The following is a 27,530-nucleotide window of genomic DNA, read 5'->3' as shown; positions in this document are numbered from 1 at the left end:
AATCTATCGCACAGAAAACTCGATTCCGCCGTATAATTAATTTAAATTTAAATAATTCTAATGTAATTACCTGTGTGAGGGGACGACCGCGATCGTCGGCGAACACCACCCGTTTCTTTTGCTTGCCACTGCCATCGTTCCTCAACGTGTCCAGGGATAAAGCTCCTGAAGAGAGGCATGGTCTGATTCTGGGAGGCACCGTTCTGCTAATGATCGTAGGTGCCGATACCATCAGGGGCCTGTACAATAAAGAACTGTACACCGGAGGGCTGTGCCCCAGAATCAGTTCGGCCGGCATCGCTATGGAACACATTTAGATCTGAAATCGAAAAAAAAGAAAACTATTTAAAAAATTGCCTCACGTGGCCTAAGTGATTGGTCCCATGAATTTTTCAGTTTTCATGCATCGCATAAAAGTTATAAAAATGTCAAAAAACTGGGGGATGATTTTTTTCATATTTTTTAAAATTAGATTTTCGAATTATTACATAACAAAGAGTTATATAAAATATATATACACAAATGAATTATAAAAATACTATATAAAAATTAGACTTTATGACTTTATTTCTAATTATTTTATATAATTTCTTTTTATATAATTTTATATAATTTCTCCTATATTTTTCAAAACATCTTATGATAGAATTGATAGCGTACCATTTTCGTCGACGATAATTTCTTTTGCACACACTTTCTAATTATTCCTTCACGACTAAAACTATATAATACACAGAAGTGATCGCTAAAAATTATTCGCGAGAAATCGAACGAGACTGGGTTGTGCTGCTCCTAATGTAATTCTGGCGTCTGACAAATTTATTGGCGCCAAGATGCCATTAATATTAATTTCTCCACATTGTCGTGGGCGAAATCGTGTGTCCCGCTACGATATAATAATAATAACATCACATCAGAATTATCGCTTCTCGACTGCCAGAGATTTCGTCAACCATTCGAATCACTCGTAAATCACGTGAATCCATATAGTCTTAAAGCTATTAAAAATATATAATTGTTATATCGATCGAATGCTAACTAGTTGTCGATACGACTGATATACGTTCATCGATTTGCTAATCGCATTTTCCATGTCGATAATAAAGACAGTCTCGCCAAATAAATTAAATCATGATACGCGCATAATTTGTGTGTTAATATATATTTTGTCGAATTATCAGTCATTATCTACGGCATCGAATGCGATACCGTCAATCATCTATCCAAGTATTAAAGTGCATTAAAATATCTTGCAAAATAATATAGCTCATGTTAGTTATGTACATTTTTTCTTTCGATAAGAGATACGATATAACAGTCTGGCTATAAATTTAGCGAAATAAATGATTAAAAGCTATCATATATATAATCTAGCAATATAATATATAATATAAATAAGATTTATTATATCTTGTTAACATCAGTTTTAGATCAAATGGGGTGTGATAAGATGTAACAATAGTTTTATATAATTTAGGAACATTTCCTCTTTAACGAAAATTTGTGTTGGAAAGCTATCATTTGTTACAATTATTGTAATAATTAACAATTCTTTTCAAACATACAATTCCATCGATTATGAAAAACAGTAAATAATAGAGAAATAATACGATGTGTGAGATAGAAGTCTTTATCATAATTAAAATTTGAACATATATCTTCTATAATTTATTAAGTGGATAATATTTATTCTTTCGTATTTAAAATATAATGCAAAAAGAAGCTTATAATAGAACTTTATTTTGCCGTACATATAAGGATGTCGCAATCTCCGGAACATGTTGCAATTTATAATTTTGCATATTAAAATCTAATCAAGGGTAAAAAAGAATGAAATATGCTAGAGCTTATTATAGCATGAGGATGCAAGCCTCCGTTCTACGCACAATTTTGATATACTTTTTTGCATGTATTCGCTGTGGTATATACACGTGTAATCATGTTACTCGCGGAGTAGAATTACGAGTTTTGAGCGTGGTAAACCGGTGATCCTCCGCGCGCTGACGCTCTTCCTTTTTTGAGGACCGGTTCCGGGTAAACCGGGCTCAAGATGACACGAATATATACCACAGTTTGTATGTACCAGACCGGAACCGAACGGCAGAGCATCTCCACGCCGTTTGAGAATCGCCGGACCATGAATAGCGCGAACGTTTTAAGTTTCAGCGCAAAGTCACCTCTTAAATTGCGCTCGCGCGTGTATCTTCGCGCCGAGAGATGCGCATATCGATTACAATACGAGAGACGCCACAAAAGTTGCACGGTTCTCTCTCCCGGATCGGAAATAGACTTTGATAATATCAAAAAAATTTCTAGTGTTATAGATACGGAAAAATGTAATTTATACTGATCGTTAATGAACAGATAATAGATATATATCATTATCAGTTCTGCAAATATCGCTTCTGCAAAAGCGAAACCAAGTACGCTATTGCTGAACATTCGGAGATCTATACTGTTACAGATTCGGAAAGAAGCAGTAATGTTCCCAATTACTGGATATTAAAATCAATTGAGATAAAAACGACAAAGTCAGCTTAGGATATCGATATTTACCATATGACTGAAGAGATTAGGCGAGGCTTAATTTGATCGGCACGTGCGGTTAATGGTCTGCTCATTAGATACTCATAACTTCATAACACATTTTGATATTCGCGACGCGTGGTTATTTTTATTATTACGGTTTGATAACATTTATAACAAAAAATCGATATAATTAATACCTAATAAGCATTGAGCAATGTAAGTAAAGTTATTTCAGGTCGAGAAAACTAGGCTGTAATTCAATTGCGATTGGAGTAACTTAGATTAAATATATCTAGAATAAAATCTAGAATAAAAATTCTCTAAGATACAAAATATTTATCAGGGGAATAGAAAAAATAAAACTAAATGAGAGAAAACTTAAAATAAACATTAGTAATTGCGATAAGAAATTTTATGAGTATGAAAGATTCATACAGAGAAAACTTATTATAAAACTCAAACGCGCGCTATATAGGTATACAGTTCATGAAATCGTTTGTCATATAAGTATATGTATCTGTATATAAGAGTCGAGATCATTATACGGTATGACTTCTCCATCTATCAATGATGTAGCAAGGACAGATTGTTTGGTCTAATGAATTACACAAAAAATCTTATCGTTTCTTACTACAAGTCATATCATTGCTCTGTAATTTTCCGAAGTTGTTGCCGATACATCAACAGTATATGTACGAGGGCAGTTCGATAAGTTAGTGACTTTTACAAGATATGGCACTCAAATCGCAATCTAATTTTATTTCTGATATTTACAATCTTATTTAAGTATACACACCAAGTTTCGAGTAGATCTGTCAAATAGGAATTTTTTGACAGTGTTCTAAAACGGATAAGTTTGTGTTTTTTGCTAAAATGGAAAAAAGTGAATTTCGTGTGCTAATAAAACATTACTTTTTGCGTGGAAAAACCATTAAGGAAACTGAAGAAAAGCTAAAAAAGTATTATGGGGACTCTGCTCCGTCGCATGGAATGGTTCACAAGTGGTTCACTGAATTTCGTTGTGGTCGTACAAGCACGAATGATGCTGAGCGCCCGGGACGTCCGAATGAGGTCACAACTGAAGAAACAGTCAATAAAATCCATATTGTATTTGACGACCGTCGAGTGAAGATACGCGAGATAGCCAAGATGATAAACATCTCAAACGAACGTGTTTTTAATATCTTGCATAAACATTTGGGCATGAAAAAGCTGTCGGCCAGATGGGTGCCGCGCTTGCTCACAATCGACCAAAAACCACAACGAAATTCAGTGAACCACTTGTGAATCATTCCATGCGACGGAGCAGAGTCCCCATAATACTTTTTTAGCTTTTCTTCAGTTTCCTTAATGGTTTTTCCACGCAAAAAGTAATGTTTTATTAGCACACGAAATTCACTTTTTTCCATTTTAGCAAAAAACACAAACTTATCCGCTTTAGAACGCTGTTAAAAAATTTCTATTTGACAGATCTACTTGAAACTTGGTGTGTATACTTAAATAAGATGGTAAATATCAGAAATAAAATTAGATTGCGATTTGAGTGCCATATCTTGTAAAAGTCACTGACTTATCGAACTGCCCTCGTATATCATCAAATCATGAATAATACAATGCGATAAGTTAGTGATTTATCTATTTTTGTTAATGTGTGTGTGTTGTCTAATTTTGTTATTAATTTGTTATAAACAATTTTGTTATAATATGAATATAACTATCTATCACAATATATAATATATACAATTATACATATATATGTACAATATATAATATAGTAAATAATATATATAATTTATATTATATATTATATACATATATAATAGAAAGACAAAAAAAAAAGAATTTATGATCATGTAATTTTTATTTATTGCCATTTTCATCTATGCGATAAAATATTAATAGATTTGTGCACACATTAGGCACAAATAGCGAAGAAATTAAATTAAAATTTTATCTCATTAATCAAAATTAATATCGCGTAACATCATTTTAAATAGCAAGATTTTTATAATTTCGTCGAATAATAAATACATAAATAATCCACATTTATCAACATGCTTTCACCTCGTCAATACCTTCATTATCGCGTTTGCAGGCAATAAATCTTCGATATGCCTCGTTGCACTTCTATTCATCGATTTGATGACTCGCAGCAAGCGTGCTGCATTTTCCTCCTCAGGCGCATCGTCGCGTGTTCAAGCGTGATATATTCGGCAGTGATATTTTTATCGTTCCCGAAGAGATCGCGGAATGAACAGACTTTAACTCATGATCTTAATTCTCGATTCGACATGCCTCGTTACATCTCTATTTATGGCGCGTTGATCTTTACCGAATCGCCACGTGTTTGAGGCTGAGGTTCTTTTATCGCAAAGATGAAGAGAAGAAATTTCTCATCAAACTAATGATCAGATCGGATTATTCATTAATTATCATAAATAATTAGATAAACGTTATTTAATATAAACACCTTGAATGTAAATTAAAATGCGAGGGGTAAACCGCTGAGGGCATTGCGGTGTACAGATTTGGGGAATTAGTGGGCATTAGTGGGCATTGGTGGGCATTGGTGTACATTAATGGGCATTACTAGCCGGGTTTTATTAGCTATTAATTAACGTCATTATTATTTTTTTAGAACAGAAATTGTTCTGTTCGAGCTTTTCGTCCAATGCGCCTCATAAATAATATATTTTTTATACTTGAAATTTAGAGAAATTTTCATGTTTATTATAAGCGGTTAGGGTTAGATTAGGCATTATTACGCATTACTAGGGTACAGTAATGCCCAATAATTGGGCATTAGTAGGCATTGGTGTACACAATTTTGGTCAGCGGTTTACCCCTCGTTAAAATGTATCGATATGATGATACATTTCTTTTAAAATAATCATTACATTTGGAATATGATGGAATATTTTTTCGTAGACATTCATAACATATAATGTGCAACAGTCAATTAAACTAACGAAGATTTCAATTAAGATAATTATAATATTGTATTGTTATAACAAAATTACATTTTTTGTATTTTTCATAAATATAAATTCGTTTGCAAAAAATATAAATAATAGAAGGCTTGTATGACATTTATATTCATTATATAAATTATATATCAAGTTACATATGTTTACTTACAGATATAACAAATGAGGAAACAAATTATATAAATATTTTAAATATTATTTTCTTTCACGAATGAGTTTTAGGATTGATCAAATAATTTTGAAATTTGCATCGAAACACAACCAAAAATTGGTGGCATCAACTCTTTCCGCTCCTTGTAGAAGAAGCAACAGAATGGGATACGTATGTCACCAGTAGCAATTTATCGTCTGGCCTCTTATGTTTATACGAGTGAGGTCAGGTCATGTGGAGGAGCACGCTATATGACTGCAGCGAGTGTCAGATCAAGTTCGATAGATTGTATTTTTGTGATAATGCACTTTTATCTTCGTCTCGATTAATATAAATATTGACGGTATCTATAAAACTTATAACTTTTATAATTTTATAAAATTTTAATAAGTTTTTTTATTTAATATAAATATCCCCTCACATTCGTAAATATAATTTTCACCATCAATAAGATAAATAATCGATAATTATGTTGATCATGTGCTAAAGTTTATAGCAATTTATTATAATTGATTGGTCACTATTTTATATTTTGTAATAATTCACATGATATATTTACATATAGTTCATCAGTTTATATAAGATAATGTGACATCTTCTTTTATCTACAAAAAATCCATTATTTTTGCAAATTGTAAAGAACCAGTCACACATTTTATCTAATACAATTATCATTAGTAATTTTAGTATTTTTTTCGTGTTAATCACATATATTATTGGATGATTGCAAAAGTTCGTGCCCGATTTGCATAGATGGTGGTAATAACTTCAAATCGGGCACGAACTTTTGCAATCATCCAATATATACTAGATATCCTATTACTGTTTACATTAAATGTGCCTTAAGTCATCTTAACGTTTACGTTTCAGTTAATTCATTAGATATTTCATTCTTGTATAACTTTTATGACGTGGATTTTTTTATACTTAATTATTTATTTTGGAGAAGAACTCATTTTGTATATTTTTGCTTATTATTATGTATAAATTGTAATATTTCTTCAATACACACAAATAAAGATTAGAGATTGCAAAACGTAAGATGACTTAATCCTTGCATATACATATATTTCGCAAAAAAAAAATTCGAAATTATTCCGACGTTTCGTAAGAAAACATCTGTGGCGCTTAAATACAATGCACCGTAAAATGTCAATTATTTATACGACAGCTTGTTTTATTTCGTCGGGGATCGGGCAGTCTCGTGACTCGCTGCGGAAAATTACGCAGTCGTCAAACTATTTCAGACATACTCGCGGTTAAATTTAGAAAAGGCCCACCGTCTTCTTGCGCTTCGTATCGCGAAACACACGGCCTTGGACCGAGTCCAATTGTCCACGCTCTAAGATGTAAAATGTAAACTCGCGCGTCGCTATCATCAAAGAGAGCGGAAAAGCGAGCCTAATTGCGAATTGCTTGAAATAGGAAACCTTAACCCCGCGTCTTATAACACTTGCGCCGGTTTAAATAACAAGCTCCAATCAGCAGCAAATGTAATTTAAAGAAATCACAATTTAACGAAAAAGTGAGAGATGTAACAAAATCTATTTAGATTTAGTATCTTGTAGTATTCTTCTAAGAGAAAATTCTACGATATATATTTTTATAATATATTTTATAGATTATTTAAAAAATGTCAGCTTTCATTTTACATATAAACTTATATAAATAGTATATTATTTTACTCTTCCGTTTTTTTATGCAAATTATTATTAGATATTCGCTATATTAATTTTTAAACACGCAACACGCGACTAGGAAAAACACTATAATTCAACAAATTCACATAATTCATTAAACAACAAATATTTTCAACGAATAATATACAAATGCTTGTGCGTTAAATATATTTGTTATATTAAATTTATAATTTTAAATCTGAAATAGATGTAATTCACTATATAAGATCCTAAACGGAGGAATCTGCGCGGTCACTTTGCAGTTTGTTCGCGAATATGCAATCGCCAGATGAGATGAATGCATTGGCGTTATATGACGGTTACACACAGCTCTGTCGTCGAATCATTTGTCGTCAAAGAACGTAGTGCTGCGTGACGAGCAGGCAAATTACCGAGCATAGAACGAAACATCTACATTGACAAAATGATCAAGCACATGTTTCATGCTCTTTGACCTCAAATTGTTATACTTTAGTATGTAATTTACAATAAATACAGATAGTATCTATTTATACATACACAAGACACAAGAGAGACATACGTAAAAAAAAAGTTACTTTTGATATTCTTATAATCTTGAAATTTAATACGTACAAATATAATAGCAGTCTTCTATGTCAGTGACCTTATAAATTAAGAAAGTAGAGCCATGTGGAAGTGGAGTATATATCTAATCTAAACAATATCTATTCTAAACAAATTTTTTAACGAGAGAATACGATGAATGAAATCTGCCTCATAAATCTGTCTTATAAATCTCTCTGAATATAATTTGAAATGTACTATTTATATATTCGTTTCAATGGATAGATCATCACTCGCCACTCGGACGAGCGGAAGACGTGCTAAATATTTGACTGGGCCATCAGATTCAAGAGGCAAAAAATGCGCATCTAAGATTAAGATGACTTACGCAATAAGTACCATCATAAAAATAAAATTATTATATTACATATGGCTTATAATCGATAAAATATTAATTTTAAGAAAAATTTTGCATATATATGCTCATCAATTTTTAATTCGCAAATATCAAACAAACATTTAATAATAATATATGCCTATATTATAAATATAAATGGTTCATTTGCAAAAAAATTCCAATTTATTGTGATTAATAAATAATAATTAAAAATAAACTAAGAAAAATTAAACTTAAAAGACGAGAAATTTATAATTTAAAGTTTTATAAAAATAAATTTTGAAATATTGCGATAGCACATAGATGATATTATCTGTTAGTTTTATTAATTTTACTTCGACTCTTCTAATAGTTCTAATTTTTTAACTTACACAATCTTCAATCTGTGTTTTTAACTTACACATTCTTTTATAAATTTAAATACTAGCTAATAAAATATAATAAATTTATAAATTCAGTTGCTATGCATGATACTTTTATATATGTTTATCATGAAAATAAATTTATATAATACTATATAATCTCACGTCACCCCAAAAAAATCGAAAGAAGGTCGTAAATAAGATGTCAATTATCATTATCAAATGTGCACAATGATATAATATTTAACAGGAAAATATGAAGTAACACTTGCAACATTTATGTGACAGACATCCCAATTTTACTAATCAGTCGTCGTTATCGCACAGTTTTTTTTTACTATAGTCAGTACTTTACTACGTCAAAAAGGGGTAAGATTGTCTAACTGTGTGGCATTAGTATGACAGATAATAGGAAATGTCAAATGACACGAATGTCAAATATCGCGGCGCGTGCATTAAAAAAGTTTCTTGTAAAAAATGCTTAATTTTCAGTTTAATTCATCACATTTCCATTACGTTAGCAATTGTATATATAAATAATCGATAATTGATTTCAAAGTCAATCTACTGCGTCCAATTAGTTAATGATAACTCTGTTTCATCTATTCCTCATAAAAATCTTGGCTTTTCATATTATCACAATAAAATTGTATACTCAATCAAGTAATAAACATCTGTAAAACGTGAAAAATGATGTAAAGAAAAATAGTATTATTATACAATAGAAAAAACTGCCATTACTATTATTTATACAAATATTGTAAAACCGAATTCTAAAGGCTATTTTATTTTCCAATTAGAAAATTTCAAATAATTTATGATATAAATTATATCATAGGATATAAAATTATCTTATTCTACTGTAATATGATTTGCCGACAATCTCTCTCTCTTTCTCTCTGAGAAATATTCGAGAGAATCAAACAGAAAAATTTAATCGCGCAAACATATGTTGCTATCGGTTTCGACAGTTTCACCGGTATAGCGTGACTTTTGTTTGTCGGTTCGTAACGTGCGATATTGCCTGATATATAGCCTTTAATCGGAGTCACCTTGCGGCTCGAGACACATATTTTTTTGAGGAAAAAACGAGTGAAAGAGGGCGCGTTTAATTTGATTGCGTTAAAAATGCACTTGCCAGCGATCGAGGCAGTGAATGAGCGTTTTCAATTACGTCGATCGGAGTTGTCTCGAAAAGATTGACAGTGCGAGGAGGGTGAAATCGTGCACGTGCAAACGATCGCGCAAATCGCCCCGATTTCGCTTCTCACGAATTCCGCAAATAGCACGATGCTCCTATTCTGTCTCATGAATCAGTCGACAAAAATAAAGATAGGATGACGATCGTGAATGAAAACAGTAATCATTTTCTCGAATGTATTATAGTTTTCACAGAATTCCATCAAACAACAACTCTGATTTCCTCGTTCTAGAAAACATCTGCAGAAAATGAATGGACGACAGATTTTTTGCATAAAATCACGAGAAGTTTAGCCCTGAGCAAAACTGAAAGTTCCAGGTATAATGTACAGGTAAACAAATTTGTTACAGTTTAAAAAGTAAAAGTAGTACCATATAAATAGAAAATTTTCATTTAAAAGTAATAATTTGTGTGTGGTAAAATAATGCATATTATATTTCTTTAAGTAATCGAGCTTCTGATAATTAAATTCACGAACGAGATTAAATTTAAAAGATGTATAATTGATAGAATTGCTTAATTAATTACATTCCTTTTGCTCGAATAAACACTTTGATACAATATCTAGTATCGCATTCTAATTATAATTGTTGATCTGTGTGTAAAGAATTCGTATTATCAGAAAGAAGAGACAAATGACACCGAAATAATGATGCCGAAACCTTTGTGTATGCCTGACCTACGATAATCTCGATATCATATTACTCGGTTTGTGCATCAAAGAATAACCAGAAGTATATAAACGATGTGCATGAGAATGTAAACATTATGCCGGCTAACCTTGAACTGCTGCTCTTTGCCATTTTTAATTGTCAGGCACGCACATATATTAGTGTTATCTTAAAAATTTACTTTTTATAAATGCATTCCGAACCACTTCTTATAATGAATTGACCTTTAGTAGATCTTTCAATCCAAAGTTTCTAATAAATCTGCGTATAAAAAAAATTTTAATAATTTAAAATAATTTTAAAAGCGTAAATCAGTGAGAGTAAACCAATTGAACGTAAACTAATTGTCATATTTTTAATAAAAATATTAGATTTACATTAGATAGAAAAAATTATTTTGTTTATGTCTATTAATGTTGATATATTAACTATTAAGTCCGTATATTTCCATCATATTGATGTTAGAAAAACAAATAGAGAGATCAGAGTAAAGAACATCAATGTTCATCACAAATTTTTATTTAAACTTTGACATGTGTCATGTTTGTTCGTCACATTTCTTACAGTCGATGCGTCGATGAGTAACGATCAATATTATTTACTGACACATAATAAACCTTGATTACGACGACTTTGTTCAAATTTAAATTTACGTTGTACAGTTATTCGCGAAACGTAAAAATTTTGCGCTTCGCACGAAAGAAAAATAACTGATCATCGTAAAAAGATAATGAGTAAAAGAGAAGACATTCCTCAACCGGTTTTACCTTTTCACATACATATCACAAGAGAAACGAGCATAAATCGAATCCAGTCGAAAGCGGAAGGACCGGTCGACGGAATTTAAATACCTTTATTTCAATTCGGGTCCCGTGATCATACGAGTGTGTAACGAAAATAGTTCGGGAATTATTTAGAGACTTGTCTTCTGATTAGTCTATTCCTTAATTCCTTAATTCCTACGCTTTATAATCGTGTATCGAAATGTCAAATAAATAGTTAAACAAAATTAACAACGATACAGTTATTAGTCAAACATTTAAAACATGTTAATTTATCTTTTCGATTTATTGATCATTCGTAGATTTATTCCAATTACCGAAAATAAAACTTTGTGCTGTATTTGCTTTTTAAATATTCAGTCCAAAGTACAAAAAATTTTCTATAAAATTGCTTTCTATAAAATTATATCTGCTGCAAGCACAAATCGAGAACGTGAATTGTCCAATCGTAAACATTCGGCAAAGTTATCGATAGGAATGTGTTCTGTAATAACTTGCATATGTCACCGGCATCCACGCGACGAGCACGTGAGAGAGCTCATGTATAAACGGCGTTCGACGACCGTAATTGCTACCTTCAAAGTCAGGCGATTCATATCCCAGTACAAGAATATATATTTTTTTATTTTTTGCTTTTTTTTTGCTTTTTATTACTCAGACGAAGGCGCCGCTGAGGTCGAATATTCACGGTCTTATCGTCTTCGCGTTTCTGGTTCGAAGCAGTAATGATAACCGATATTTATCCTCGACTTTCTTTCTCTTTCTCTTGATTCTAATGCCCTCGTCGATCGAGGAATCTTACCGAACAAAGTTTAATCATGCCGAAACTATATACATAATGAACAAAGCGGGAAATAAAAAATTGTTATTAAATATATCGAGAAATTAAAAGATGTCGAGTGCTTATTTCTATATATTTAATATTTGTTAATGTTAATTAAAATGCAAGTTTCTTTTCTGACGTTTCTAAAAAAGAAAGATATACTGATTTAAAAACTATAGACAATTAATTTGTTCGTATTTCGATAATAGAAAAAATAAATGTCAAAATTTAGAAATAAATAAATTTGTTAATAGTTCTTCATACATAAGATGATTGTTATTATATAATTATTATCATATTATCTTATAATCCTTCGCGCAGATTATCTCCCGAGTATCAAAAAAGTTGCACTTGGTTACACTTAATTAATTGTGGTGCCTTAACTTTTTTTTCGTGATATCTGATGTAATACCATTCGAGAATCACGTGGCTACAACTTGACTTTTTTTAACTACATGAGAGATTAGTAGACAAATCAGAAAACTGATAAGGTGTCATTATTCGAGGTGTCATGTCTAATTTTTCCTTCTTCATTAACAATGAAATTATTTATTAAAACTATTACTGCTGTTACATGAAAAACGAAGTCCATTTATTTATAATATGATATCTAATATGATATTTAATGAAATATAAAATATATTAATTTCTCAATAAATCTTCATATATGTATATACCTATAGACTCATAAAAAATTAACTTTACAATTTCATTAAGAAAATTCGAAATGATCACTTGTTAATATCAAAAGGATGACTTGTCAATATTTATTTAAACAGTAAGATAAAAAATTTAATTGATTATTTATGAGAATAATATCCCTTTTATCAATCTTTTTATATTCTGACCAATAATAAACGCTCATAGAAAAGATCAAAATTTTAATATAACACTGACAATTCAAAATTGTATTTAGATTTAGATTTAGATTCAAAATTTTATACTATACATTCGAATATTCAACATTTTTATTTCTTTTTTCATATTTTCCGGAAAATATTTTTCGCGATAATTGACAGACAGATTTTCTCCGGAAGTGAATACTTCGGGATGCACATGTGTGCAAACACATGTGTAGGTATACACTAAGAATAGAAATTATATATGAATATAAATGCTTCATATATGCCAGTTTAATAGAATTCCGCGTGGGCGTATGCGAGGGACGATTGACCGGAAAACACGCGAGTTTTCCTGCGGGGGCACGAGAGCATGCGGCCACACGCATACGACGCGTGAATGTCGTCCAGGAAGCCGGCTAAGCCGGTTTCGAGAAAATATCTGGACGTAGAGCATGTTCAACGCACGTTTATGAATGTCTCAAAAGGTTCAAGAGATGCAAAAAATTTTCGCCTTTAAAAATCGAAAAATTTATCAAGCTCGATTCGTTGAAGTTTCATTTATTCATTGTCAGTGTTTCTTTTTTTTTAATGTTCGATTATTTGATTGATAAAATTAAATTATTGTTTATTAAAATTAAATAACTGGGTCAAAATTTTTTAGAGAATTGTCAGATTATATATTTGTTTTAATGAATCTTCTATCTTTTAAATAAATTATTGAATACAATTTTATTATGTCTTTATTCTAAATTTTTTGTTATGTCTCATTCTGAATTTTTCGATATACAGCTTGCTTTTAACTAATTGTGCAAAAAATTATTTAGTGTGTCTAATTATGCAAGGCTTGATTAATGTGAATAGACCTAATTTACCTAATAATACGATATAATATATAATACGCACGTAAATTACACAGGTTGTGTCGTGTGCGGAAGTTATCTCGGATTTTGTTTGTAAACAAAGAATCCCCTTCGCGAAACGATAATACATGTGGTGAACGCGCGTACAATTACTTCGGCCGGGTGTGAACAAATTTCGATCACGCGTGTAAATGATTAGAAGCCGTTTAATTAAAATTCACACATTATCTTTTTGTCCTAGTTAATCTCCCGCTTAGAATATCACGCAATGTCATGATAAAATACGTAACAAGCTTCCGATTAACGTCCCGCAATTATATCGGCATTCTTTTTGCCAGCAAACAAAAATATACGAGGGTAAGTCAAAAAGTAAAGGGACAAATAAAGAAAAACACATTTATTTTAACCTATGTGGAAAATTTACATATTATTTTTCGACATAATCCCCACCAACATCGATACATTTGATCCACTACTTAATAAGCTTCTGTATTTCATCCTGGAAGAAAGATTTGGGTTGGATGCGTAGCCAGTTATGCACCACTGCAATCACCTTCTCATCCGAAGAAAAATTTTTTCCTCATAGTGCTTCTTTTAATAAACCGAAAAGATGAAAAGAAAATAGAAAAAAAAGAAAAGAAATACTACGAGAAAAAAAATTTTCTTTGGATGAAAAGGTCATTGCAGTGGTGCATAACTGGCTACGCATCCAACCCAAATCTTTCTTCCAGGATGAAATACAGAAGCTTATTAAGTAGTGGATCAAATGTATCGACGTTGGTGGGGGTTATGTCGATAAATAATATGTAAATTTTCCACATAGGTTAAAATAAATGTGTTTTTCTTTATTTGTCTCTTTACTTTTTGATTTACCCTCGTATATCGATAAACAAGGAGCAAGAGTTCAATTACAGACATTTCACAAAGAAATTTTTTCTCGATATTTTCTGCTATCGAAAACATTCGTAATTTATGAGATTAAAACTTGATTATTTATTTTTTGCATAACACATATTATTCTCATGCACGTTTTCCTACAACACATGTTTTCCTTTCTACATCAAATCTCTATTAAAATTTATAGCTTTTGTTAAAATACTATAGAGAATTTTTTAAAAGTTTTATATAAAAATTATCTGTAAATAATTTATCTGTATAAATTAAATTTTTTTCGCTATAATCTCCGAGTTATTTGTTCGCGTTACTCATTGTTTCAAAATCTGAGCTTTATCTTATTCTATGTCTAAATTTAATGTATCATCAAATACATCAGAATCGAATCATAGCATTGATAATAAAGTGTCAAGCACGTAAACAAAAACCTTTGTTACATTGTTGGAGATAAATACGCACAAGTCGTAGGCACGTGTAAAATATGAAATTCGTGATAAATCATTCCCGGACGCAAGGGAAACATCCAGCCTTATTGCAGACATAAGCGCCATTTCGCAGTGTATCTGCAAATGCATCTATTACTACTGCACCGTTTGCGTTCGCTCGGAACTGATACAATATTTCGGGATAAGATTAATTTTTGATATTATTAAATTTTTTTACACCTATACCTTTTTAAATATATAAAAAATATACTTTATGTCATATCATAATTTTATTTTGAGATGAACTGAATAAATATGAAGGCGATTTTTATGTGAATATATCGAATCTGAGCTTATTGAAAAATGATAATATCAACTTCAGTAAATTTCGTATATGCAGTTTGTAATTACATGTGAAATGCAATTCGTATTATAGAGATATTATACTTTTATATATATATATACTTTAATATTGTGATCTCTTTGTGATTTAATAAGAGAAAAATACAAAGAAATGCATCTTTCCAGGAGAATGCAAAATTTCTGGAGCAGCGATCTCTCAAATATATATAGCAAACAATTAAAAAATTATCGCAATACAATTTTATTATTTTATTGATTTGTCTTTCTGAATTAATAACATGTTATTAAAAATTCTTAATTTTTTAAATTATATAAAATTAATTAATATTAATTATTGACGAAATCGAAACCAACACACATTGTGATATATAAGATTTCAATATAAATATATTTTTTCTTTACTTTAAAAAAAATATCTTTGGCATTTAGCAGCAAATTGGTGACTACTAAGCTGTTGCTGCGATAGAAAATTTTTTAATTTGAATAAAATATATTGTTTCTTAAATTCCATTCATATTTTCTGTTATTTTATTGAACATACTTTTTCACTTGCAAATATAATAAAAATGTTTTCTTTCATTAATTCGAATTAAACTCGAATTCAAAATTAATCGTGACTATACATTGGCGAATCGTTTGCATCGTAAGTGCTCGTAATGGAATCAATTTCGCGAGATCAAGCGTGCGAATGTACGTATCACCCACGCGTCAGATGCTAATGAACCAATAAAGAGTGATAAAGAGTAACGATTTACTTACTGTTTCTCTGCAATAATGACAGACCCCTCCGACGTGACGAGGAATGGGCTTCAAGGAACCTTCGTGGACGTTCCCTCCGTTTCTTTACAACTTCCGCTGACGTTCCTCTTCCTTCCTCACGAAAGCATCTCTCTTTCTTTGCTCTTTTTACTTGGCAACTTCAGGATGGATAATCGTGTTGTCGGTTGCAGTTGTGTCCTTTTCTCTCTCTTACTTCGGAGAAATGTATTCTATGACAGTCCGTGACATCGCGATTGTTGAATTTCGATCTTTATTACGCGAAGGATGTATAATATATGCGCCGATCGCGTTTAAATGACTTAGTAAAACTGTAGGACGGTTCTTTCTCTCTCTTCCTCTCATGTGATACTAACCGCGGTCCAGTGCATCGCACGCGTGTCCGTCACAGACTCCGTCGCACACGACCGACAGCGGCGTCTTATCTTAATCTGTTCGACATTCGATCGACATTCATCGAGCGACGAAAAGTCGCGAGATCGCGAGATCGCGATATCGTTCGAAGAGAGCGAGTTTAAGACTTTCCGCCTCGAGAGTTCGGACGACGCGCCGTCAATCGACGCGGTACGCGGTACCAATCTGCCTTCGGCTACGTCCGTCGCGCGTTTGAACGCGCGGCGCGAGCCGGCCGGCGGCGTGAGGCGTGAGCGCGCGCGCATGCGCGCCTAACGTCATGCGTGACATTCACGTGATCGAGGCGCCTTTGCGAATCGAAGCGGCGCGCGAGTCACGTGCTTCATATGCACTTCTGGCTTGCAGCCGCGACGACGGACTTGATCTTCTCCCGCCGTTGTATATTGTATATGCAGGCACGATTTTAATATTACCGGTTTCCGTCTCCGCCGGCCTTTCAATGTCGCCCATTTATTGCAGAGAATATCATCTCACCCCCTTCCCCTTTTGAAAAAAAGATGAATTGCCGCGCTCGAGTTACGTCGTATGTATATCGCGACGCACCGATGCAACTTGATTTGCCTGGAGTCGACCTTGCGAACTCACGTGTAACTTAATTGACGTAACTGGCGCCAAATCCCCTTCGACGGTCGGCCGATGTGTTTCCGTGGAATTTTACCGCGAGAAGCGCTTGTATATTAATAGCACGACTATAATACAAAATATGCGTGTCGCGATAAACAGCTGTCGTTGACGCACCGGATTGAGCTGGATATAATGACGGTGCGCATACATAGTATTTTTAGTATTAACAGACGAGTCGTACGATTATCGCACTGCATAAAATTATCTTTACGCAATTAAATAAAATTATCTTTGTGAAAAGATTTCGTGAAAATAATTATATTTGTCGCGATTAAAATTTTTGTATGATAAAATGTGTATCTCCTTACTTCTTATACGGTAAAGCGATACATAAAATGATACTTTGCAATTAACAGGACTCGAGATAACGAATAAACAAGTGGCAGAAAATATTACGAGTTGCAGCATTGGGGGTTTTTTTTTTCAATGACATGCGAGATAAAGAGTTAAAAAAAGATATCGCGGAAAAGATGATTAAAGTGCCTACTTAACGGCGCCAACGATCAGAATATGTCGATTCATCGAACGATATACGACACGTGAACACGCGTCGCGTTAACATAATTTCTAGAAGATTCGTGGCCGCGTAATTTTCCATTTGAAGAGACGATCGACGAGAACGTGACAGCACTCGAAACGAGAACAGACGATCGGTATTGGTTGTTGCAATTTAATTTTTTGCAAATTTTTCCCATCCGTGGAATATACATATATATCAGTCGAACCAGACTTGTTTTTGCTCTCATTGATACTGATGAGAGGATATCGCTGAAAAAACGCGTGAAACGATACCCTTTACAGTTTAAAGTTTAGCGCCATATTATATTGACAAAGTATACAGAAAAATTTCTGCAAAAGATTGCTCTCGAGATATAAAATATGTGCGTATTTTAGAAAACGTATTTACGATTTCTACACGTGTTACGTTGTGATCAGATATTATCATGCATATTGATCTTGATATTAATCTCAGCGCTCAGACGCTATCACATGATCATGTGTTGCATCAATTATAAATTATAATAGCATACGTTCTAGCATTAATTAACAGAGCGCATTCCGCGGGTAATCATTCTTAATTTCATAACTCATACAATTCATTATTTTGTTGCGAGAATAAAATAGAAAAGAAATATCTATATATTTGATAAATGAAGATCTAATATCAAAGAGAAATTTTCGCGCGCAATAAATAAAATATCACTCTTCTTTTAATATATAATTTGACAAATAAATGATAATGTCTCATTAGTATCTTTTCTACCCTAATCTTTATCAAAATGTATACCATATGCTTAATTTATCCGCTATACAAGAAATATAATGTAGTGTTGCGTTATTACATAAAAATGTGTATAACATATATCTTTTCAGAATATGAATACATCTTGTATCGCAGTTTTGAAAAAGAAAAAATTCCATGAATGATGTAACATAATATACATAGTTAAATATACATAGTAAAATAGATGACTAACGGATGATTGAATGAAAAAAATCGAAGGGCATTCGCAAATACACAATATTGTGAATTAAACTGTTTATCGTTTACTGTATAAATAGCATCTCGCGACATAATTGTGCAACACGCGCTAAAGTTATTTATGTTTTAATGATTTTTATTGATGCGACTTTTTATGATGCGTGCATACACGAAAATATTGATGCTTTTGCATTCTGTGAGTTGAGAGAGAAACGAGATGTTTGTAATTGGTTGATAAGAAAATTTACAAATATCGGTGTTAATTCTAATAAACATGTATTATGACGGAGCAAAATTTTAATAATCCTTACACGGATGATTTATGAAGGGGGGAAAGAAGGAATAAGTGTTTCTTTTTCATGTGAATTAAAAAAAAAACATCGCGCAATAAGAGGATAAAATAAAAGTATAGACAATAAAACTCATATGTTAACAATTAAAGAAAGTCATTGTTTTTCTTCATAAGTCTCTCGTTCTCTTACAAGTAGAACACAGTGGTAATATGTATGCACTTCATATATATATCACTCTGGCCTATTACTGCATATCTGCTTTACATAAAAATATTGTAATATCGGCATTAAAGCAAATACAGCAGCGCAGAGAAATCATTAGCTCTGTGTCCATGTCCTGTCACAGATAATCACGGTAGCATTTTACTTAAAATGAATTGAAAACTCTCCCATAAAAACACAAAGAGTCAGCCCATCACCTAGAGAATAACTATTAAGACTATTGCAATTGTGGTGTTCGTTTCTCGCTATCTACGATCGTATTATCTTTAGTTGTTTCTCTTTATAATCACGACGAAATAATTTTGTATTCAAAATGTTTCAGAAATAGATGATCAAATTTTAAAAGCATATATGTATTTTCACCATAAGGTTGAAAAACTCATATAAACGTGGTCCGAAAACGCTTCTTCCAATTTTTTTCCAAATTATAAATACTTTTTATTTACAACATACCATAATAATTACATCGATACATGGATTGATAGAGGACCAATCGCATATATGCTTTAAATCCTTTGGATTTTTATTTATGAAGACATTTTAAGACTCTCCTGTTGCTACTATGAAAGTAGCAAATATTCTAAAATTGTATTCTCGTGTGACATAAAATACGAAATATTCCGGGCGTTTTTGAATATCTTGATCATCTAACATGAAATGTCGATGCATTGATGCAGAAAGAAATCATTTCTAGCAATTTCTTTATTGGTGCTTTTAAGTATTCTTTAATAAAGTTTCTCAAAGTCTGTTGTAAATAAAAAAATTTATAATTTGGGAAAGAAGCGTTTCCTTACGTTCATTTCATTTTTTTTCCATCTTTATAGTGAGTAGAATATGCTTTTAAAATTTAGGTATCTATTTGTAAAACGTTCTGTATATCCTGAACAATTAAAAACGGTATTTTTAATGAGATCAGAATGTCTTCGATATTCGCCATTCCACTTGCCATTTAATATTCAACTTGATTAGAAAAATTATCATTCCTTGAACGCGTATCTTGAAATAAAGCTAATTCGATTATTTAGTAATTCGTTTTTATAAATACTTTAATCGATGTCATAATAATTTGCAGCTACGTTTTATACCCGGCCCTGATAATGCGCACGAGTTTAATTTTCAGAGTTAATTGCGCGACGCGTAGATATCTTTTGATATCTTCTTTCCCTAAAAACAGGTTGACATTAATAAAATAGCTATATATATCTTGGTAAAAAGAGCCTGTACAGTATTTGAAATATCGCTATCGAATTATATAGGAACCCCATTGATTACATTTACGAAATATTAAAGAATAATCATGAATCCTATATACAATACTTACACTAAGACTATAAATGTATATGCATCGCAAGTAAAGTCCAAAATGTAAAAGATGCATCTACATTAATAATTAAATAAACTTTGTAATATACAAAATAATAACATACAGATATATTTCTCTCGATTGGATTGTTTCTTAAAATAAAAATACAAAAATTATTCATATCACGTAATGCCGAAAAAATTTTTCAATAATTATAGATATATCATTATTTCATATATATATAAAAAAACAAATTTATATTTGTACATATAAATATACATTTATCACACACATTGTAGACTTTACTTACAATGTATATATCAAATAGATAAATTTAATTTATATTATATTGTATGTGAGACGGCCAGTTAAATTACGTTTTTTCTTCGATGATTTTATATACTTTCAAGATCGAATATTTTTTTTCCTACGCTCTCTTAATATCTTCATGCAAAGCATGTCAAGCGTGTCAATTATAGATTAGGTTTCCCACATGTATACAAATACATTGCAATTTTTTTTAGTACTGACTAATCCTAGGAACACACTAATCGACACATCAAATCGGATGTAAGAGATGCACACAGCAATCTATATCGATATATACATCAAGACTAATATGCATCTCTCTATCTCTGCTTGACGGCTTGGACTGAGCTTAAATATTATCACGTTTAAATGCTAGAAACAAGCTATTATAACGGCCATTTCTTTTTTTTTTTCAGTAATTTAAATATTATTTTGGAATAAAATATTCTATAAGTGCATATATTTCGGTCACACACATAAACACACGCGCGCGCACATTGTTACTTTTGCACAGTTCCACTCTAATCAATTAAAAATGGAAGAACTGATGGAGAGTTGGATACAAAATAGCTCGCGCTTTACGTCCGCGACAATGCGCCGCATGTCCTCGGTCTCTGACAGCAACAAAGACTGCGCAATCTCGCCGCGGGACTTAGCTCTTTCGATCACCGTTCCTCGACGCCCTCGTTACCGCCGCTTTCCTGCTGGGGTCTCGCGATCTGATATGTGATAAGATACTCGGGATACGCTTGTTCGCCGCGATAAACAACGTATTCGGGGAAAACCAAGCCTCCCTGCGACGGCCTACCCATCACGCTATGGTGACCGGGAGGAGCGTGCGCCATTTTCATCGCCGAGAATTGTAAAAAAGACTTACCGAGGGTAACTCTACACAGCAGTAAATGCCTGTGACAAATGTAACAGCTTCTGTCTTTGTGCGCGGGACATCCGGTGCCGCCGCATATACCGTAAACATACTGATTGCTCTTGCTGCTGTGCTCTGCGAAATATATACCAGCGCCAAACATTCCACCGATGTACGCGTGTCGCTCGTCGAAACCCTTCTGAACGATCGCGTTGATGAACGGACTTCCGTGAAACAACATTCTCTCATTCGCCTGGGACACTGTCGAACTGGAAGTACCCCTCGGTCCAGTACCGGGAGAAGCGGGAGCGGCGGCGCCGACTTCTTCAGCTACTTCCTGTCTTCTGTGAGCGTAACGCTCCCACAACTTGCGATTCTGAACTTTTTGTATCTGAAAAATATATAAGAATTTATTTTAATACACCGAAAAAACATGATTAATTATTATTTTTGATATAGTTAAATAATACGTACTCTAACTATATTGTATCGAGAAAAGATACCGCCAGAGTGGCCGTTGTCCCTGTGTTGCCTAATAGTACTTTGCATTTCTTCTTCAACGGCCAAGAATTCTTTATCCTCCGCTAATAAATCCACTAACAATGTCCCGGGATTTATGGAAGGCTGCCAAAGAGAGCCCGCTGCTGTGTTCAATAGTTTGTCCATGCCTTTAATCAATTTATGTCTGTAACCATAAGCTGATACTCCAACTTGCTTTAAATCCTCGTGACCCATTTCCGCCAGTATATCTAAAGTAATTTGCTCGCGTTCGAACAGCTCGAGTAAATGTTCCAAACCGAGGCTTTGCAGGAAACCAGCAACAGTCGTGATGGAACCGTTGTGCTCTTTACATAAGTCCTTGGACTCTTTCTCGGAGCAGGGTTCGCTCGGCGGCATTGGACTCAGACACGAGGTTGGACGAGCCAGTGGTACGCATAGAGTCATAGCCGCTCCCGATGGCATGATAACTGTTTCTTGAGTGAGCGGCGGCGGCGGTGTAACGGGAACTAGATAGAAGGGAATAACAAATTTTATTAGAATCTTTTCTGCATCACTTCTACGTTTCAAATCTTTAACGTATATTTTAATTAAGCTCGAAGAATTTTGAAAACGATTTGTAATTACGAAGTATTCTTACCGGATACGATACTGGGTGGCCTACTGTTAACAGGATTGCTGCCAGTACTGTTGACCATATTGCCAGATGGTACCGATGGAACGATTTGTTGAGAAGCCATGGCATCTTGTAATAGACACCTTACATCGTCCGCGCTGGCTAGATCCACCGGAGTCTGTCCCTCTTGATTTTTCAGAAACGGATCGGCGCCATGCGCAAGCAGAAGGGCGCACAGTTGCGTTCGACCTTTCTGCGCAGCTTCATGAAGCGGTGTAAATCCCCATTTATCAGTCGCGTTCACTACAGTATTATATTTAATGAGCAAGGCTGCAATATCCAAGTGACCATAACTCGACGCGTTATGCAAAGGAATAAGGCCGCCTTTATCCTGCGCGTTTACATCTGCCCCACGTTCGAGCAAGAATTCAGCTACCTCCAGGTTATTGTACCCCGCTGTATTAAAAGAAAAAAATTGTCTATATAAATATAAAACTATATATAAAAATTAAATCTTTTTATTTTTTAATCTTCTTAAAAGAAAAATTTTAATTTGTTTATATTAACAGAATAATATATAATATATATATATATATATATATATATAAATATATAATAATAATATATATATATATATAATATATAATATATAATAAAATATATAATATATATAATATAAATAAATATATAATATATAACTAAAAAAAGCGATTTAAAAAACATTATTTTATGAACAGAAAGAAAAGAAAAAAGATTTCGATAATTATATATTTATAAAAAGTAATATATAAGTTACCAGCCAAATGTAATGGAGTACTATTGCGTCCTTGTGCATCCCGACAGTTAATGTTGTCTTGCGTAACTAATCGTTGAACTCTAGCTAAATTGCCCTTCTTCGCAGCGTCCAGAAGAGCGCTATTTCCACGCAAGAGATCCGCTACATCCTGATCACCGTCTCTCACCAGATCCAATGGTGTCGCGCCGTCTCTGTTCTTTTTAGTAGCATCTGCTCCGTGTCTCAATAGTAATCGAACTATCTCGTATTTGCCTTTGGCGGCGGCTTCGTGAAGAGGTGTAAATTTCCACAAATCGGCGACATTGACGGACGCACCGTGTTTTACCAATAATTCTGTGACTTCGTAGTGGCCATAAGAGCAAGCGTTGTGAAGAGGAACCAATCCGCTATAACATCGTATTAAAAAATAAATATAATATTCGCAATGTTTTATTAAATTTTATTAAATTAATTTTATTTAGAGCAGTTTAATTAAATTATAGATAAAAGTAAAGAACTTTTGAATTACAATAAATAAAAAAAAATTTAAGCATATTGAGAAATATTTTATGTAAATACGTAAAGTACAACTAATGGAAAGATAATTAATATTGTAAATTATTCGTTTTAAAGATATTTTCTAAAAGGAAAAAAAAATTATAACAAGTATTTTACGATATTAAACATTAATTACCCTTTATCTTTGGCATGCACATCCGCGCCATGTGCTAATAGATACTCTACAACCGGCACTCTATTGAAACCCGCTGCGAAATGCAGCGGAGTCGAGTGCCTTCCGTCCAAATCGCGGCAATTTACCGCATGCGGATTGGGCTGCAGGATTCTTTCCACCGCTGCAAGATCGCCCGATTTGCTCGCCTCCAAGAGTTGCGCTTCCACATCGTCGGTTCCACTCGGCGGATCTGTAAAGTCAAACTTAAAAATGAAAATTGTTCTCCCAAAAGAGAGTAAATCCAGATTAAATATCTTACCTTGCAGTATTTTTAACACATTCTCGGCAGCGATTTGCGCCGCGGTGTATCCTTGAAGAGATACTATCGACGGGTCGACGTTGTACGACAAGAGTATTCTGCAAGCCTGTACGTTATCCTCTCTAGCACACCTAGTAAGAAAATAATTAACGATTTATGAACTAATGTGATTGCGAAACTAAAGCATCTCTTTCTACAGAAGCGAGGTGAAAACAATGGTTTTCCAGAACAAAGATACCTATGCAACGCGGTTTGTCCTAAGCCGTCCAGCGCGTTGACCTTCGCATTATGTCGAAGTAATATATCCATCGCGTCGTAATGCGAATGATCAGTCGCTACGTGAAGTGGCGTAAGAAAGTCTTTATTTTTCTCATTCATGGCAGCATTTTTTCGAATCAAGGTCTCGATAACTTGCTTTCGCTTTGGATAAGGTGATGTCACTGCGCAATGCATCGGTGTGTCCCCGGTGTAAGGGTGCTTGAAATTGACGACTTCTTGGGATAGATATTTTTTTAGTTTCGTAAGATCTGCTTGCCTGCAGGCGTCTAATAGGCAGTGACCTTTATACTCGTCTGAAAGTAATAAGCCAATTGTAAAATATGTAAAATTATAATTATGTTCACAAATATTATAACAATAGAAAATATAATATGATAAATTCGCTTTAAAACTCACAGGCTAATCTTTCTTGTAATTCGAGTGTCGGTGCTACGTCGATAGCGCTCTTACTGTGGCAGTTCAATTGCGTTGGATCCGCACCTTCGCTCAACAGTAAGGAGCAAACCTCTGCTCTGGATTTACTCGCGGCTTCGTGCAACGGAGTAAATGTCCAGAGGTCACTGGCATTGACAGCAGCTCCGTGCTTCAAAAGTGCCTCAGTCACTTCAAAGTGGCCATATGAACAGGCATTATGAAGTGGTACGAGACCTCTGTAATAGAATCAAGGATTACGATTTCAATAGATTTTAATTAGATCTTGATAGATTGCTTGAATGAGAGCTACGATGAATGAAATTGAAGTAAAAAATAATTAGCATATGAATAAAATATAGTAAAGAGTAGTTTCTTGAAAAACAAACTCATCGAAATGTAACGGTGTATAAGTTGGGCGACTGCACATATACTAACCCTTTATCCTTGGCATGCACATCCGCGCCGTTCTGAAGAAGAATCTGTACGACTCTAGATCTATTGTATCCAGCTGCCAAATGCAAAGGTGTAGATCTTCTACCGTCACTAGCGTGACAGTTGACATTAAGGGGATTTAGCAGCTGTAACAATCGTTCCTCGTTTCCAGATCTAGCAGCTTCTAAAAGCTCGTCTTTCCTATATTCTCCTGTTAGTACTGATTTAGTAGAAGCATCAGCTACCTCTAATGCAGTCTTTCCTTCTGTATTCCTAATGTTTACATCTGCACCATGCTGTAGCAGAGTAATACATACGTCTATTTTACCCTGCCAAGTACAAATGAAGATGAAAAAGTTAGACACCATTTCAATCTTCGACTCTTACTACGTGTGACGAAAAAGTCACGTTAATAAGTATATTTTTTTACAAAATAAGCACCTTAATCGCTGCCTCATGTAAAGGCGTAAAATTCCAATTATCCCTTGTATTTGGACTTGCTCCTGCTTCTAAGAGTAATCTCACAACGTCACAATGTCCAAAGGAACATGCATTATGCAATGGATGTAAACCACCATCGTCACGTGCTTGAATCGATGCACCAGCAGATAGGAGAAATTCTACAACGTCCTTTCGACCGTATCCTAAATTTTAAAATTAAACAAAGATTTTAAATTTTATGTAATATATATTGTATATAAAATTTATTATATTATAATATATATTATATCGTATATATTATTATAGTTATTACATTATAAATATAGAAGTTTGACATTTATAATATAATCTATAAAAATGTAAAATAATATATAAATACAATAAAATAGATATAAAATAAGTCTTACATCTAAATAATTTATATGTATGTGTGGGTGTGTGTACTTCTGCTCAACTAAATCATATCAGAATCTATCGCTCTTGTCAAGTCTTTTAAAAGTTTTCATATTTTTATACTTTCCAAGAATTCTTATGCTTCTTTTTAGAGAAAAGTTTAACATACAGTGTTTTATTATTCTTTTTTTTTTCTTATTATAAAGCTTTAGATTATCTGTACATTTCCACCAATTTAATTTGAAAGAAATTTATATAACGATCTCTTCAAAATACCGTAAGTTAATAAAAGAATAAAAAAATTGAAACTTTAAGTAAGTAAATTTAAACGGTTGGTAGTAAATTTGATTAATCAACGGTAAGAAATGGTAGGAAATACTCGCAATTTGACAATTGTGTTGAAAACAGACCGCGATCAGCTGGAACGTGGACGCTCGCTGATTAACCTTGCTCAATTATCGCGCGCACATAGAGAAAATGCACGTGTTTACAAGAACTTGTAACTTGTTCTCTCTCCGAGAGAAAGAAGGTTGTATCGGAGCTCACCAGCTGCAAAGTGCAGGGGGGTGGACTTGCGTCCGGCGGTGTCGCGGGCGTTGACCGTCTTCGGGTTGACCAACGCCTTCACCTTGGCGAGATCGCCGGTCTTGCAGGCCTCGAAGAGCTCGCGCAGCGGATCCCCGCCGCCTCCGCCGCCTGATCCCGGCAGCGAGTCCACCGCATTCGTCGTCAGCGTCGATCTGCGTCCTGCCATTTCTTCACACCGCCATTTTCACGCCGCCCCGCCGTCCGACGACATCGGGGCCCGCGACGCAGTTGCGACAGACAGACACATTTCGCGTTCAACCAGCCATGTCCGACTACGACACGCACGCACGCACGTTATTACGTTTACGACGGACGGACGGA

The 27,530-nt window shown here is 33.5% G+C and overlaps 2 protein-coding genes across 6 annotated transcripts in view; both read right to left on the bottom strand.

The window, feature by feature from the left end:
• Positions 1-16,890, bottom strand: part of Gbs-70e (Glycogen binding subunit 70E) — a 29,157-nt gene extending 12,267 nt beyond the window's left edge. For 3 of the 4 annotated variants that reach the window (XM_083053963.1, XM_083053965.1, XM_083053970.1), the window contains exons 1-2: positions 16,251-16,890; positions 71-319 (exon numbers count right to left, since the gene is read on the bottom strand). In XM_083053963.1, the coding sequence (XP_082910089.1) occupies positions 71-313 (243 nt within the window). In that variant the 5' untranslated portion in view covers positions 314-319; positions 16,251-16,890. The remainder of the gene's footprint in view (positions 1-70; positions 320-16,250) is intronic. The other variant, XM_083053959.1, reaches the window with a different exon arrangement.
• Positions 16,891-19,218: 2,328 nt separating this feature from the next.
• Tnks (tankyrase) lies at positions 19,219-27,518 on the bottom strand. Of its 2 annotated transcripts, none has more exons than XM_083053741.1 (11): positions 27,168-27,518; positions 26,229-26,431; positions 25,791-26,116; positions 25,338-25,591; positions 24,901-25,234; positions 24,663-24,793; positions 24,365-24,593; positions 23,692-24,077; positions 22,920-23,351; positions 22,256-22,788; positions 19,219-22,172 (listed from the first exon to the last, which is right to left on the bottom strand). In XM_083053741.1, exons 1-11 carry the CDS (start codon positions 27,373-27,375, stop codon positions 21,582-21,584), a joined length of 3,627 nt encoding a protein of 1,208 aa, XP_082909867.1. In that variant the 5' UTR covers positions 27,376-27,518; the 3' UTR covers positions 19,219-21,581. The 2 variants fall into 2 exon arrangements, with proteins under 2 accessions (XP_082909867.1, XP_082909875.1); XM_083053749.1 differs by having other exon boundaries at positions 25,791-26,083.
• Between the last annotated feature and the right edge of the window lie 12 nt (positions 27,519-27,530).

The sequence above is a fragment of the Prenolepis imparis genome, unplaced genomic scaffold, assembly GCF_030444845.1.
Source record: "Prenolepis imparis isolate NDT839.2.m4 unplaced genomic scaffold, iyPreImpa1.0 SCAF_1, whole genome shotgun sequence".
In the NCBI taxonomy this organism is placed as follows: Eukaryota; Metazoa; Arthropoda; class Insecta; order Hymenoptera; family Formicidae; genus Prenolepis; species Prenolepis imparis.
This window is presented reverse-complemented; position numbering and strand designations above follow the sequence as displayed.

What these genes read in the sequence shown, in the direction of transcription:
- Tnks (XM_083053741.1), bottom strand. Translation starts at nt 27,375, where the DNA reads ATGGCAGGACGCAGATCGACGCTGACGACGAATGCGGTGGACTCGCTG. An exon ending in GTGCATGCCAAAGATAAAGG is followed by an intron (nt 24,078 to 24,364) that starts GTAATTAATGTT and finishes ACGATGTTATAG; the next exon opens with CGGATTGGTTCCTCTTCACA. An exon ending in CTCGATACAATATAGTTAGA is followed by an intron (nt 22,173 to 22,255) that starts GTACGTATTATT and finishes TATATTTTTCAG; the next exon opens with ATACAAAAAGTTCAGAATCG.